Here is a 15,237-nt window from a genome sequence, read left to right on the forward strand (position 1 = left end):
ATGACAGTTGTGCTGGATTGCAAAAGGAGCTTTTAAATTTTTAAATCATTCTGCTCTATAGAACGCTTATTCTCCCATCTACTAACCCTCCAACATGGAGTGATGAAAAGTAGCACATGCTGAAAAAGATTAAAGTAGTCCCCAAATCATTTGGTTTGCATTTAATTTTGTACTCTGAATATTTTCCACATGACCACTCAAGGCAGATGATAAATGTTGAACTGAAATTCTGTTAATTTGACTGTAACTTAAATTTTACTTGAGTGGTAGTTATTCTGTTTAATTTCCAGCAGTCCTGCTAAATTATCCAAGTAATTCTAATAGTTTTTAAGTCTCTCAGATTATCTAGCTGTACAGTCATATCTACAAAATTACGGTAGTTCTGACTTTTTTGCTCCGTTTATTGTCTTTAAAAATTTTTATTTCATGAACTAGACCCTGTAATTTTTTGTTTTAAGATTTTATTTATTTATTTGACAGAGAGAGACGCCATGAGAGAGGGAACACAAGCAGGGGGAGTAGGAGAGGGAGAAGCAGGCTTCCCACTGAGCCTGGAGCCCAATGCAGGACTTGATCCCAGGACCCTGGGATCATGACCTGAGCTGAAGGCAGACACTTAACAACTGAGCCACCCAGGCACCCTAGACCCTGTAATTTTAAAAATGGATAAAATTGACAGCTCCATCTTATTCCTGATTTTTATAGGGATTCTATTAGTATTTCAGCATTAAAATGGTATTCAGTTTTGATACTCTTACCATGTTTAGGATGTTTTCTTATTTTTTCCTTCAGGAATAACTATTGAATTCTTTGATGAATTTTTTAGTATAGATATAGTCCTGCAAAGGGGTAGATAGGGATGCAGGCAGGGGAGGGCGTAGGCAAGCAGTGGGGTGGGGGTGGGCCTAAAAAAGAGAAAAAGGAAAAAAAGAAATACTCCTGCATTTTCATGTGTCAGTGTAATTAGTGATGTTGGTAGATTTCCTAATGTACCATGCTTGGGGTCCTGGAGTAAGTCTGATTTGTCATGATGGTTTATTATTTTTAAGCTCTGTTAGATCAGAGTTGCTGATACTTAGTTTAGAACATTGGCGTCTGTATTCGTAAGTGTGGTTATTATTTTCCTCCATGTGTGCCATCTATGTCAGATTTTAAGTCTTGAACAAAGTTAGATTTTTCCTTATATGCTCAAGGACAGTTTGAATAACAGGAATACCTGTTCCTTTAGAGGATCTTTTTATATCACAATCTGAGCCTGGTTCCTACTTTTAGTAATTGATAGTTCTAGCAGGAATAGGAATAGTTAAGTTCGACCAGTAAAAAATGAAATGAAACATCCAGAAACAGATCAAATTAACATATAGTTAATATATTAAAAATTAACAGTTCAAATTTATAGGGAGAGGGTAAATTATTATTATAAATGATATTGGGAAAATTAACTTTCCATTTGAAAGAAAACAAAGTTAGAGCACTACCTCATACCATATTCTTAAATTTTATTGAATTAATAATCTTAATGTAGAATTTAAAACTATTAAGGCATTTGAAGAAAATATGGGAACAATATTTTTATTACTTCTGGGAGCCTTTCTTATGATGAGAGGGAACCTGGAACCATCAGGGGAAAATTAACAGGTGCATTTAGGTTAAAAGTGAAAAAACAAAAACAAGAACAAAAGCTTTGTGTGCAGAAGACACCAAAAACCAAGCCAGAGGCAAGTAGCAGACTGCCAAACCTACTGGGTGATGTTATCTGTCACACTTCTAAAACATAGAAGGTTAATAATTATTACTTAGCAACAAAAAGGAAGGTAAAACTCAGAAATTTTGGACCTAGTATATGACATACTACAGAAGAATAAATAAAAGTAGGCAATAAATATATGACTGCTTTGCCAGTCTTTCTTACATATTTAAATATACAGCACTCTTTGATCTACAGATTCTATGTATTTATCCCACAAGAATAATAGCATTTATAGTTTTGGTCCTGTGTGTGTTTACATATATATGTATATATTTGTAGGTATATTTGGTTAACCTTAGCAAGCTGGGAAGGATACACTTTGAATTGTTAATATAACTGTTGGGGGGTTCTTTCAGAGGATGAAGTTGGATGGATGTGATTGGAATGACGTGTGTGTAGTTGAGCTATCTGTCATTCAGATACTGTTAGTGTAATAGCTCATATAAGTAAATGCAACTAGTAATATTAAAAATGAAGTGATTGATTTTAGCAGATTTTCTATCCTACTGCAGTCATTTAACTGTACCTATTCTAGATTTATTTATTTATTTATTTATCAATATTTTATTTATTTATTTGACAGACAGAGATCACAAGTAGGCAGAGAGGCAGGCAGAGAGAGAGGGGGAAGCAAGGCTCCCTGCTGAGCAGAGAGCCCAAAGTACCTATTCCAGATTTAGAAAAGTGTTTGGTATGCCAGATTTGAAGATTATTATGAACTAGTTAAGCTCTTTATTTTATGTACTCTTTGTAAAGAGGATCTTTACAACAATACCAAAATGGCTTCTTCTTATGCAAAAAGAAATGAGCTCTGGTCCCTAGAAGGAATATTTGTAGTGGAGAACTTGGAATATTGAAGAATATTTTAAATATATATTTTTAATTTTATGATTTTTAAATGACGATTTTATTTATTTTAGAGAGAGAACAAGAGAGCATGCTGGGGGTTGGGGAGGGGCAGAGGGAGAGAATCTCAAACTGGGGCTCAGTTTCACGACCCCGAGATCATGACCTGAGCCAAAACCAAGAGCCTAATGCTTAACCTGATTAAGCTGTCCGGGTGCCCCTTGTTTTTGATTTTATGTACATGTGTGACACTTGGAATATAGTAAACTGGTGTTTGGGCAAAGGCTGTGTCTTAATTTACATATTTAGTTCTTAGTATAGTAAGTTGATTATTTCTCTTGATTTGACTAATTCATATTTGTTGTAGCATTTGGACATTTGCTGCATGAAGCTGTATAGTCCTGACAGTTTCTAAAATGATATGAAATCTTCCTAATTTAGATTCAAAGGAAATATTTAAGTAATTTAGGCAAAGTTTAGTTATTGAATAGTTTATTCATAAGTTTCTTATGTATATACATTATGTTTATATTGATTCAGTTGATTTTCTTATTAAATAATGTGGACAGTATTTCTTTCCTAACTTTAATGAAGGACTGTTATTTCGGGCCACTTGAATATCCTTTCGTACAAATTTGAGTACACTACAGCCCATGAGCCAAATCCAGCATGCTGCCTGTTTTTGTCACTAAAGTTTTCCTGGAACACAGCTGTGCTCATCCCTGCATGTATTGTCTGTGGCTGCTTTTACGCCATAGAGGCAGAGTTGGGTAGTTATGACAGACACTATATGGCCAACAGAACTTAAAATATTTACGCTCTGGCTTTTTGTAGAAAAAATTGCCAAACCTTGCTTTAGAACATTAGTGACTATGGATTGCCTTACATACCTATATTCAGACTCTCCAGGGAATCTTTGGACCAATTCTGCTTATGGTCACAATTCATTTAGTCAAACATTTATTGAGTTTTATGCTAGACACATTTCTAGGTGCTGGAGACACCAGGAGAGAATGGTGAACACGACACATAAAGTTTCTGTCCTCAGGAAGTTGTCATTTGAGTGTAGGGGAGACAGATAATTAAAAGTGAAAATTGTCCTCTTAAAAACAGTAGATTTTGAGGGGGGGAGAAATAGGGTGGCTGGGTGATGGATATTGGGGAGTTTGTGTACTATGGTGAATGCTGTGAATTGTGTAAGACTGATGATTCACAGACCTGTACCCCTGAAACAAATAGTACATTGTATGTTAATTAAAAAAAGAATAGATTTTTTTTCTGATGAGAGGAATCATAGATTTATTAAGAAAATATTATACTGACTTGAGTTTGCCATATATATTGAACCTCAGGTAAATATTATATGGGGTACAGTGTCCATTGTTATTGAGACTTATTTTCGAAATTGGTGAGGTTTGTGGTGATCACTCTTGTTTTGGGGTTATTTTGGGTTCTTTTTTTTTCCATTTTTATTTTGGGTTCTTAATCTGTTACTAAGTTGAATTCCTCACTGTGGATGTTAGGAGCTCAATAATTATATGTCAAATTCATTGGGTAGATATTAAATTTTCTGTTAGAGAAATTCAGTGCTAAAATAAAAAAATATATATTTAACACATATCAGATGCTCTGCTATAGTTTATATATTGTACCTCATTTACTCCTCGTAACTCTATGAGTTGTTATTATTATAATTCCTTTCATTGGAATGATAAAGCCCAGAGTTCAGAGAGGTAAGGTGAAGCAGTTCAAAGATGACATCTGTTCATATTAGCATATTGGTGTGGCTCTCTCCAGGGCTGGAGCTCCTGGCCAAAGTGCTGCTTAATACTTTTATGAGATATGCAAATAAGTGTTTTCAAGTTGGCATTAATCTGAATGGAACTTTACTTTTAATTGTCCTTTAATCCTTTTTCTTCTTTCTTTTAATGGATTATTGACCTTTGAAAATACAGAGGTAATTTTTTTCTTCTTTTTCATTGTGTGTTTCAGATAATATAATCCAGGAACATGGAAAAGAAGAAATCTGCAAAGATAAAATTCAAGTAAACGTAACACAGCCAGGAAGAAAGCGATTAATTTCATCAGGAAGTTCAGACAGTACATCAGCAGAACAAGATACAGGGAAAAAATGCAGAGATGCTGATCAAGAAAAGACTATCACTTCATCCAAGGTGATTTTTTTTTTTTTAATGTATTATTTGGGGGTGCCAGGCTGGCTTAGTTGGTAGCATGTGTCTTTTGACCTGGAGGTTGTGGGTTTGAGCCCCACATTGGGTGTAGAAATTAAAAATAAAATCTTAAAAAAAATTTATTATTTGATCATTTGTTTTCTTCATCAAGTGTTCTAGATAAGAATTAATTATATGCTGTATACAGCAAGGAAAAACCAAAGATGTTCTTTATTACTGAGTTTATGAAGATAAAATCTAGCCCAAGTTTTTTTGGCTTACTAAAATTAATATAGTACTTACTTTGTAGAAAACAAATCTACTTAATATAGAATTTTTCAGACTGGAAAAAAAGTGGAGACTTGACGGTTGTAATGGGTGCCTCCATTCTGAAAACCTGGGTTCTTTTATTGGTCATTCTCAGACTACATATAATCACCTTTTTCTTGATACCTATGAAGAACAACTGATAGGCTAGTTCTTAATAGCCTGTTGCAGCATTACTTCTGGGCTAATTTCAGTATTTGAAAAACTTCTCTTTCCTCTTTCAGTTTTTGCTAACTCACTAGAATAGTTTGGCTGACTTAAGCATTCTTTAACACTGGGTACTTAATGAAAATGGGGCCTATTATTGGATGCCTTTAAAAAAAAAAAAAAAGAGGGAGTTAGAGAGAGAGATTACACAAATGAGTGAGCAAGCCCAGGGCAGAAAGGTTAGGTATCTTTCCTCTTTAGAGAGACGTGGCTTTAGGTAATAGTTTTTATGATTGTTACAGACCTATGGCCCAGCTTCATGGGTCTCCATCTTTTTAGTGTCAGTGAACACCAAAGGAGTAGGTTGGTTTTAGAGTAGTGTACACTGGGATGATTGAAATGCTGTCTGCTCTTCCGGAGGTTTGGGCCTTTTGTAGTACTCGCTTCATTCCAGCTTCCTCTCCCATTAGGAAAGATCACTTCTCGCTGGATCCTTTCTTCTAGTTAGGGAAGTGGGGTCTAATCCCCATAGGGTCAACTTCTTGACTTACTTATGGAGTCAGGTTTAATAAATGAAAACACAACATTTTCTGACTCACATGTATTGACCATAACAAGTTATTAAGATAAATCTTGTTTAACTTTAACCCAGGAGTACCTGGGTGGCTCAGCTGGTTGGGCATCTGCCTTTGGCTTTGGTCATGATCTAGGATTCCTGGTATCAGGCCTGGCATGGGGATTCCCCCTGCTGGGGAGAGGGAAGCCTGCTTCTCCCTCTCCCTCCCCTTCTGCCTCTTTCTCTCCCCTGTTGGGCACTTTCTCTCTGTCAAATAAATAAATAAATGAAGTCTTTAAAAAAAAAAAAAAAACTTGTTTAACTTTGAGTCCTAATATGCTATATTCTCTGAACATGTTAGTATGACTGCCTTGTTTTTTTTTCAAAAAAGAAAAGTTTTCTGTTTGTTTTTTTTTTCCCCAGAAGAAAATCTGTAGTATATGTATTTTGCTATGTTTATTCCAACCCATTACCCAAGTTTGCCAATGACAAGTAAAACTTAAGAAACACTTTTCTTAATTGATAGATTGCAGAGAGGAGCAGTAAATAGATCCAAGATATTCAAGGTATTTATGAGATTTTGATGACACACAGGTTAGACAGCCTACAATTTTGTGACTCTACTAATGTGTGGTCATGAAGATAATTTCTCTGAAATTGTCCCTATTTCTCATTAATTTTCTTGCATCTTTCTGCAGCTCCTTATGGGTTATGTAACTGTCTAGTTTGGGAGTGAACATGAGGTGCTTGAATCTACTAACTTTAAAGAAATAATCTTCATAATTTATATAATCTAATTAGGTTATAAACTACAGAAGGAGGCCTAACTGAAACAACTGAAGCAAATAGTGTTATAAAGCTTATTAACCATTGCTGGGAAGCCAACTACCCTAACATTTAGTGACCTAACAATATTTTATTCTTATACTTCTGTGGGTTGGCTGGGCTCAGTTGGGCATTTCTTTTGTAACATCTTTATGGTGTAGCTGGGCTGCATTCATTTGGGAATTCAGCAGAGGCTGGAGCATCTGAAATGGCTTCCCTTGTGTGAATAGTGTCTCCGTGAGGATTGATTGAATGGCTGGCAGCTGGCTAGGCAACTCAGCAGAGGCTGGAGCATCTGAAATGGCTTCCCTTGTGTGAATAGTGTCTCCGTGAGGATTGATTGAATGGCTGGCAGCTGGCTAGGCCTCCCTTTCTCTACTTAACCAGTAAGTAGTCTAGGCCAAATATCTTTACCTGAAAGCTCGATTCCAAGGGTGTCAAAGTAGAACCTATCTTCTCTTAAGGCGTATGATTGGAACTGGTACAGTATCATTTCTGCTGCATTCTTTTGGTCAGAGCAAGTTACCAGGCCAGCCTCGATTCAAGGAGAGCAGATAAGAACTCCACTGCTTGATGACAGGAGTAATTTGTGTATAAAGGGATGGGAGGAATTGTTGGACATCATCTTTGATAATTAGCACACAAACATAGAGGAATAATTCAGTTTTCAGAATGGAAAGGAAAACAGCAGGAACTATAGATTATAAAGACCACCTGGTACAAGGGACTTGACCAAAATCTTATTGGTCTATGGTTTTCCCATCTTTGCCTTTCCAATCATCCTTCACTGCTGATGGCAGGCTTGCTTCACACGGTATAAAATGTGGGCGTTGGTAGCTCCAGGCTCATGTCATCTCGTTTTTCAACTTAAGAGGAAAAATGAGAGTTTCTCTGTGGTTGCTTCTGTGGTAAATTCTAGGGACTTGATCATGAAATCTCCACTTAGACCATTCACAGTGCTCAGACAGATGAAGTAGTATCATTACCCCTTTGTAGTCACATATACACTCATTATCAGACAGATGGAGGAAAGGGGGTCTAGAAAGAATAAATAATAGGTATTGTAGTATTTTTGGACAGGGGAATACTATAGTTAGATCTGGATAAATTCAGAAACTGGTAGTTTTTAAGTTGGTCGACATCAACTTAACAAATGAGGTTTGGAATGGTTGGAAACACATGAGATATACCATAAGGTGAAAGAGCTGATGTGAGGAAGAAGAGACTTGCAGAATTTCATGCACCTAGAGGGGATTCTCTTGTTTTGGCTTGGCCTCTGTTGAGTGATCAGGTGTCAGGGTGGTCAGTTTAAGACAGAGAGCCAACCTGAAAGTAACTCAAGCCTTTCTTCAGTTAGTGTGACAGTGCAAGCGAAAGGGGAAATGACTTGTCGGCTCCCCAGTGTTCCATTTTGTTCCAGGGAACAGTACTTGGCAAGAATCAGCACATAGGTGTAGAGAATTCTCTAACTTCTGAGGAGCCTTGGACCAAAGGCTTTGCTTCTTTCTAGACAAGGATGAAGGAGAAGAGGAGAGGAGGAGTGAAAAGATACTGAGTCAAAGTACAGAAAAGTGCCTCAGTTGAAGCCCCACGTAGGGGAATCACTGAAGATCGATGGGAAGGGCCTAAGCCCACACCCCTCCCCCACACCTACCAAAGAAGCTCTGGATGGAGGCACCTGGGCTAGGAATGCACCATAAACATAGCTAGCCCACTGAGGCTTGAGTCCTTGATTGCAACTCCCTCCAGAAAACTGTAACACACTGGCTGTGCACCATGTCTGCTGTGGGGAGGGCAACTTCCCCCATGAGGCCTGCTGGCCAAAGCCTTGTGATTGTCCAAGCTTGGGCCTGAAGGATCATATATAGGATTTTGGCCTAGCGCCAGACTCCTCAGTCTGCATCTTGCCCTGCTGACTGCTGAACCACATCAGTTCCAGGCAGACCAAGAGGCCTGAGTGTCCTACAGCCCGCTTCTGTCTATTCCTTTTTTTTTTTTTTTAAGATTTTATTTATTTATTTGACAGAGAGAAATCACAAGTAGACGGAGAGGCAGGCAGAGAGAGAGAGAGAGAGGGAAGCAGGCTCCCTGCTGAGCAGAGATCCCGATGCGGGACTCGATCCCAGGACCCTGAGATCATGACCCCAGCTGAAGGCAGCGGCTTAACCCACTGAGCCACCCAGGCGCCCCCTGTCTATTCCTTTTAATCTGAGTTAGAGTCCCCCCCTACCTTGAATCCCATCTGCTTTTCTTTTTTTCTTTTTTAAAACTGTATAGAATTGTATTTTGTTTTCCTTAACTTTGACAAGTTCTTTATAGATTTCGGACACTAGCCCTTTATCTGATAAAACATTTGTAAATACCTTCTCCCATTCTGTTGATTATCTTTTGGTTTTGTCGACTGTTTCCTTTGCTATGCAAAAGCTTTTTATCTTGATGAAGTCCCTATAGTTCATTTTTGCCCGTGTTTCCCTTGCCTTTGGAGACACGTCTGGCAAGAAGTTGCTGCGGCTACGGCCAGAGATGTTACTGCCTGTGTTCTCAAGGATTTTGTTGGATTTCTGTTTCAGATTGAGGCGTTTCATCAAAATTGACTCTATTTTTGTGTATGGTGTAAGGAGATGGTCCAGTTTTATTCTTCTGCATGTGGCTGTCCCATTTTCCCAACACCATTTGTTGAAGAGACTGTCTTTTTTCCGTTGGACATTCTTTCCTGCTTTGTCAAAGATTAGTTAACCATAGAGTAGAGGGACTATTTCTGGGTTCTCTGTTCTGTTTCTTTCTTTTTCTTTTTTTTTTTTTTTTAAGATTTTATTTATTTATTTGACAGAGAGATGGAGAGCCCAAGTAGGCAGAGTGGCAGGCAGAGGGAGAGGAAGAGGGAGAAGCAGTCTCTTCACTAAGCAGGGAGCCCAATGTGGGGCTTGATCCTACGACCTCAGGATCATGACCTGAGCTGAAGGCAGACGCTCAACCGACTGAGCCACCCAGGCACCCCTCAGTTCTGTTTCTTTGATCTGTGTGTCTGTTTTTGTGCCAGTACTATACTATTCAGGGGTCTTTTCTGGTTCCATATAAATTTTCAGATTATTTGTTCCACCTCGGTGAAAAAAGTTGATGGTGTTTTGATGGGGATTGTATTGAATGTGTAGATTGCTCTAGGTAACATAGACATTTTAATAATATTTGTCCTTCCAACCCATAAACATGGAACTAAGGTCTCCTACTCTGCTATCTTAGAAAGTTAATCTTGCCTTTCTGTTTTGATAGGCTTGACTAGACATTGTAGAAGGTGGCATAGTAAGCTAACAATTTATAATAATATAATCTTTCCTCCACTTCCACCCCTCTCATACTTGTCTGACCTATATCTAAATTTCACATTTAAGTCTTTGGGTATTTATATTAATTTGTCCTTATTTGAGCCTTGGGACTGATTGTGATAGATGATATGGCAGGTTAAATTATCTTGACCTCTAGTTCTAGCTACAGGGGTCATGAGTCGCTAAGTCACAGTGGGCCTCTTAGTTTAATTAACCATGAACAGCCCAGAAGTCCATTCAGGCAGTAAGATATTAAAGAGATAAAAAGAGGAGAAAACCACCCAATTTAGCGTGTCTTGAAGATGGAGGTTGTTCTGCCTTATCAGGGTGCTATAGTGATTTATTTGGCAAAACCAATAATTTAGCAAGTGTTTATCTCAGGAAGTATGAATCCCGAGAACTGATTGTAGAGTGTCATGTACCCCTATTGGTTGTTTGTATGTATCATTTTTTTTCTTCCAACTTAAAGACTGCAATCAGGGTTATTCAGAAAGTTGTTGTTGTTGTGTTTTTTGTTTTTTGGTTTTTTTAATTCGTCCAGGTGTTCAATGAAGCTTTTAAGACATTACCAAAAAGGTTGTTTATTCCTGAAAGCTGGTTGGGGGTGGGGTGGTATCTATGCTATTTTGAGAGTATCTTCATTGTCCTGAGCACCTTGGCTTGGTTGCTTATATTACATTATTGTTTGGTGGAAGGTGTATATTTCAGGGTGGGGGGAGGGGAGATGCTTATTTAATCTCTTTGAAGGAGATTTTTATATTAGGTGTTGAAAGATGGTTGGTGCTAGCAAATGGGGTTAGTGAGGAGGAAAACAGTCCATGAGCAGCACAGCGTGAGCAGAGACATAGAGGCAGGAGAGTGTGTGTGGCCCATGGATGTCATCTGCGCTGGAGTGTCACGCAAGTTCTTGCATGGACGGGTGCGTGGATGTGGGTGGGCGGGGTGAGGGGAGGAAGCTTCCACAAGGGACTGGGGAACAACTCAGAGGCACTTGATGCCAGACTGTACAGAAATTAGGACTGTACTTCATGGCCTCAGAGACTCTTTGAAGTGTTTTGGGAAGGAGAGTAAAGGGACAGGAAGATGGCATAGCAACCATACATAAGATGGAGGCAGGAACTGCCTAAAAAGCTGCCATGGGAGGCCGAAGGGAATGAAGGCCTGAGCTAGACAGTGGCACTGGACCAAAAAGAAGTAGAGGGCCATGAGAGACATTTTGAAGGTAGAACTAACAGAGCCTGATGACTAACAGCATATTGAGGAGGAAGTATTGAAAATGTTCTTTAGGGGTACCTGGGTGGCTCAGTAGGTTAAGCGTCCGACTCTTGATTTTGGCTAAGGTCATGATCTCAGGGTCGTGGGATCAAGCCCAGCATAGAGCTTTGGGCTGGGTGTGGGGCCTGCTTAGGATTTTCTCTCTCCCTTTTGCTCTTGCCATACCTCCATCCCAACTCCCATGCACACGTGCATACACACACTCTTTCTCTGTCAAAAAAAAAAAAAAAAATCAGGACTAAGGAGAGAGTTCTATTATATCTACATTATTTGGAAGCAAACTTGGACACAGTGCATTTAGAGTGTAGGTGTATATGGAGATGGAGGCTTTGGTAGCGAGAGCCATTTCCAGGGTTGCTGCCTGTCCTGTATGTATATGCCGCTGTGCTAATGCTGTGTGCTAGCTGTGAGGCATCTCATTTCTTTCCATACACATGCCGGCTGTGAAGTCCTACTCCTCTATTTCTTCATGAAAGTAGCAGGGGAGATGAAGAATGTAATTCTTACTGCACAGCTATCTCTTAGGTAAGGCTGTATTGCCCCAATGCTCCACAGTATTGGTTTACTACATCAGAGAATTCTGTATCCTTTGCTTTTCTGATGGGCCACTTAACACCATTTACAGCATGGCTTTCCTCAGCCCCACAGAGACATCTTTTCATTCATTCATTTATTCAGCAAGCATTCATTAAGGAAGTAGTAGCGATATCATGGCATTGATAATGCTGTTAACTAAAACAAACACATAACCATTTACCTAGCTCTTATCATGGGCTAGACCCACAACTATACTTACTTCATTTCATTTTTAGAAAATCCTGGAAAGCTGATTGATAATATCCCCAGTTTACCAATTGAGAGACCTAAGACTCCAAGAGTTGGAATCAACTTGTTCAAAGTCAAAAGTTAGGAAATGGCTAAACTATTATTCATGATAAGATTTTTTTTTTTTTACTTCAAAGATCATTCTAGTAATCTTTACACTAAGCTGTCTTTCTGTTATATGCAAGGCAGTGTGCTAGAATCTGGGATAAAACATGAGTAAGAGACAGCTGATTAGAAGCTCATAGTTCTGTGGGGGACATGATTCAAAATCATGAAATAATGTTGACACCACATTGATTTTTCTGGGGGCTTTGGGGCTGCCTAAGCCAACTTCCAGGGAAGGGATCCTCAAAGAACTGATCTAAGCTGAATCTTAACAGAAGAGGTAGAAGTAGGAATCCATCCAGGTAGGTGGGCAGCAGGTACAGGAGCAGAGGAAGTACTGATAGCCTGCTGGGAACTATTGTTTTTAGAATTTGTGCTGTAAAGCCAGGTGAGTATGGAGTTGGCAGTGGGGACCAGTCATAGAGGGAGGAATTTGAGAGGATTTTGGCCGCAGAGGTAATCCTGGAAGCTCTTTGGAGGAGAGACTGAAAGAGAATAAAATGAAAGGGAAATGAGAGAGGAAATGAGGACATCTCAGTCAAAAAATAAAGAGACTCTGATCCAGGTTGGTGGCATTAAGGATGGCACAGAGGCATGAGGTCAGAGAAATATTTAAGAAATAAAACTGCAGGACTTGTTGCTTGGATCTGAGCAGAGTGAGGGAAAAGAAGGACTGAAAGATACACTTGCAAGGTTCTGGCCAGAATGAATGGAGAAGCTATGTTGGCACAAACTTTGGTATAGAATACAGGGGGAGGATTTTAGTTTTCACATTTTGAGTTTGAGGTGCATAGGATATTGATGAAGAAATGTCTAGTTAGTGGTTGACAAAATTTGAAGCTCAAGAGTGAAGGTGGGGCTGGAGGTTGGGATTTTTAATCCTTAGTATGTGGGTGCTAATGAGACTAATGCAGGACTTTGAAGGCAACTTATCAGTACAGACATTCTTTCCAGGGGCAGCAAATTACCTCGGCGAACTTATATTGGGCAGAAGTTCTGTAGCCTGTCCCTTGTGGTACATTAAAAACTTTAGATGGTTGAAGGGCAAGGGAGGGCTTGCTGGGCAAGTTAACAGACAATTTAATACTCTTAATAGTACATTCCAGCCATTGCCAAGCACCAACGTCACCTTACACCAGCTTGATCCCTGAGGCCTGTAGCATATATTTTTATAGTATAGGGAACCCCATTTCTCTATTATGAACCTTCAGCCATCCACATTTCACTCTTCAGCTTTGCATCCAAGCAGTGTGGGTGCTTAAAAGCACAGACCTCTCTGCCTTTCTCCTGCTTCTTCTAAATACACACCTTCCATCTTTTCTCTTCCCTTGCTTGCCAATTCAGTGAGCTTTGTAATTGGCACAGGACAAATTTATGTCTCAGCAAACTTACAAATTACTGCATGTAATGGATTTTTGGGATCCTTTATAAATAATTGAAATCATGAATGTTAAATTCTTGAATGCCAAGGGCCCACTGAGTATCAATATTTCATGAAGTTCCATAAAGGACATTATGAATTCCAGCTTTTGTGCCTCCTAAAATATATTTGAGAACCCCTGATCCACAGTATTGGTATCTGTGACTTTATCATTTCTTTCTCTTTTAGAATAAATTAGTGTGTTAATTTTCTTTGTGAAGATTGAAAAAAAAAAAACCAGTAGAGTTGAAATAATGTTAAACATTTATCTTTTGTTTTCTTTGGCCTGTTTTCTATTTTTTAAATGGCCAAAAAATGCATGCGGTTATTAAAAAAAGAATGTTAGAACATGTGAAGTATAAAGTAAAAATCTTGATTTGCCTTATCCTTCAATCCCATTGGCCTTACTACTGTTTTGGTTTGTATCCTTCTAAACATTTTTATTTGAATTTATACAAGTAAATACATAGGTGGACGGGGATTTTTTTTTTTTAAGCTAAACGGAATTGGGTGTGTGTGTATATGTATGTGTGTATATATATATTTATATATATATATAAGATTCTTTAATTTAAAAAATCTTATATGTAGAGAGAAATCTATTAATTTTCAACCTTTGCATAGTGTTTCATGGTAAGAATGGATTCTAATTTATTTAACTGCTTCCCTAGTTGTGTCTCTTTTTTCCCTATAATAATTGACAGGATATTGAATGGGATTTTTTTTTACCCTATCAATTCCAAACTGCTACTGAGGCCCAAAGCTGGGGACAAAAGTTCTAAGTATAAGTATCTCATGATTGAAAGGACCCCCAGCAGTAAGAGTCAAGCCTTTCCCTGTGAGGCTTATTGAAAGGAATGAGAAGGGTTCATCATCCTACCTCTGCCCCCCACCCCCGCCAGGCTTTATACAAAGAAACCCGAGAGGCCAGAAGATTTTAAGTTTTGGGGGAGTGCTCTGTTTGTGGGGAGATGTTATGTTCTGTCTTTGAAACCAAGAGAGAAAGCACTCTAAAACAATTCACTGTGGAGTTTAGAGATGCCAACAGGAACAAGAGAGTGACATTTTATTGGACATTTGCTTAGCCAAGGGATTGCTAACCTGCGCTGTTTCTACATAAACAGGGAAAAAGAAAATTGGTGAGTTGACTCGGTGAGGAACTGCCAAGGGGAAGGTGGGTCAGGATTGTCCCATTCCTACCCAAGAGTTCCAGTCCCTGGCATGTGTGAGTTTGGTCCTGTATTGGCGGGAGATGAGATCAGGGTGTAACTGAGCAGTGTGGGAGAAAAGAGTAGGTGTTTTAGAGAATTGTGGCATGAATACCACCAGGTGAGGGTTAGCTCCAAGAGGTAGCCAGATTGCCTTTCTTATAGGTTGTTTATTACCATTCAAGAAATATGGTAAGAACTAGGTTCCTTTTGCAAGATCTTTAGTCAGTTTGGATAGCCTTTTAAAAAAACTTACATACTATGTATCTTAAAAAAGCAAAGATCAGGGGCACCTGGGTGGCTCAGCTGGTTAAGTGTCTGCCTTCAGCTCAAGTCATGATCCCAGGGGCCTGGGATTGAGCCCCACTTTGCCTGCTCAGCAGGAAGTCTGCTTGTCCCTCTCCCTCTCCTTCTGCCCACCATTCCCCTGCCCTGGCTCATGCTCACTCTCTCTCTTAC

At 39.0% G+C, this 15,237-nt stretch overlaps 1 protein-coding gene across 1 annotated transcript in view; it reads left to right on the forward strand.

Moving 5' to 3' along the window:
* The window catches only part of APLF (aprataxin and PNKP like factor), a 78,493-nt gene that overhangs the window by 32,600 nt on the left and 30,656 nt on the right, over window positions 1–15,237 (forward strand). Inside the window, exon 6 of the mRNA XM_032352305.1 lies at window positions 4,589–4,770. Coding sequence (XP_032208196.1) covers window positions 4,589–4,770 — 182 coding nt within the window. The remainder of the gene's footprint in view (window positions 1–4,588; window positions 4,771–15,237) is intronic.

The sequence above is a fragment of the Mustela erminea genome, chromosome 7 (assembly GCF_009829155.1).
Source record: "Mustela erminea isolate mMusErm1 chromosome 7, mMusErm1.Pri, whole genome shotgun sequence".
In the NCBI taxonomy this organism is placed as follows: Eukaryota; Metazoa; Chordata; class Mammalia; order Carnivora; family Mustelidae; genus Mustela; species Mustela erminea.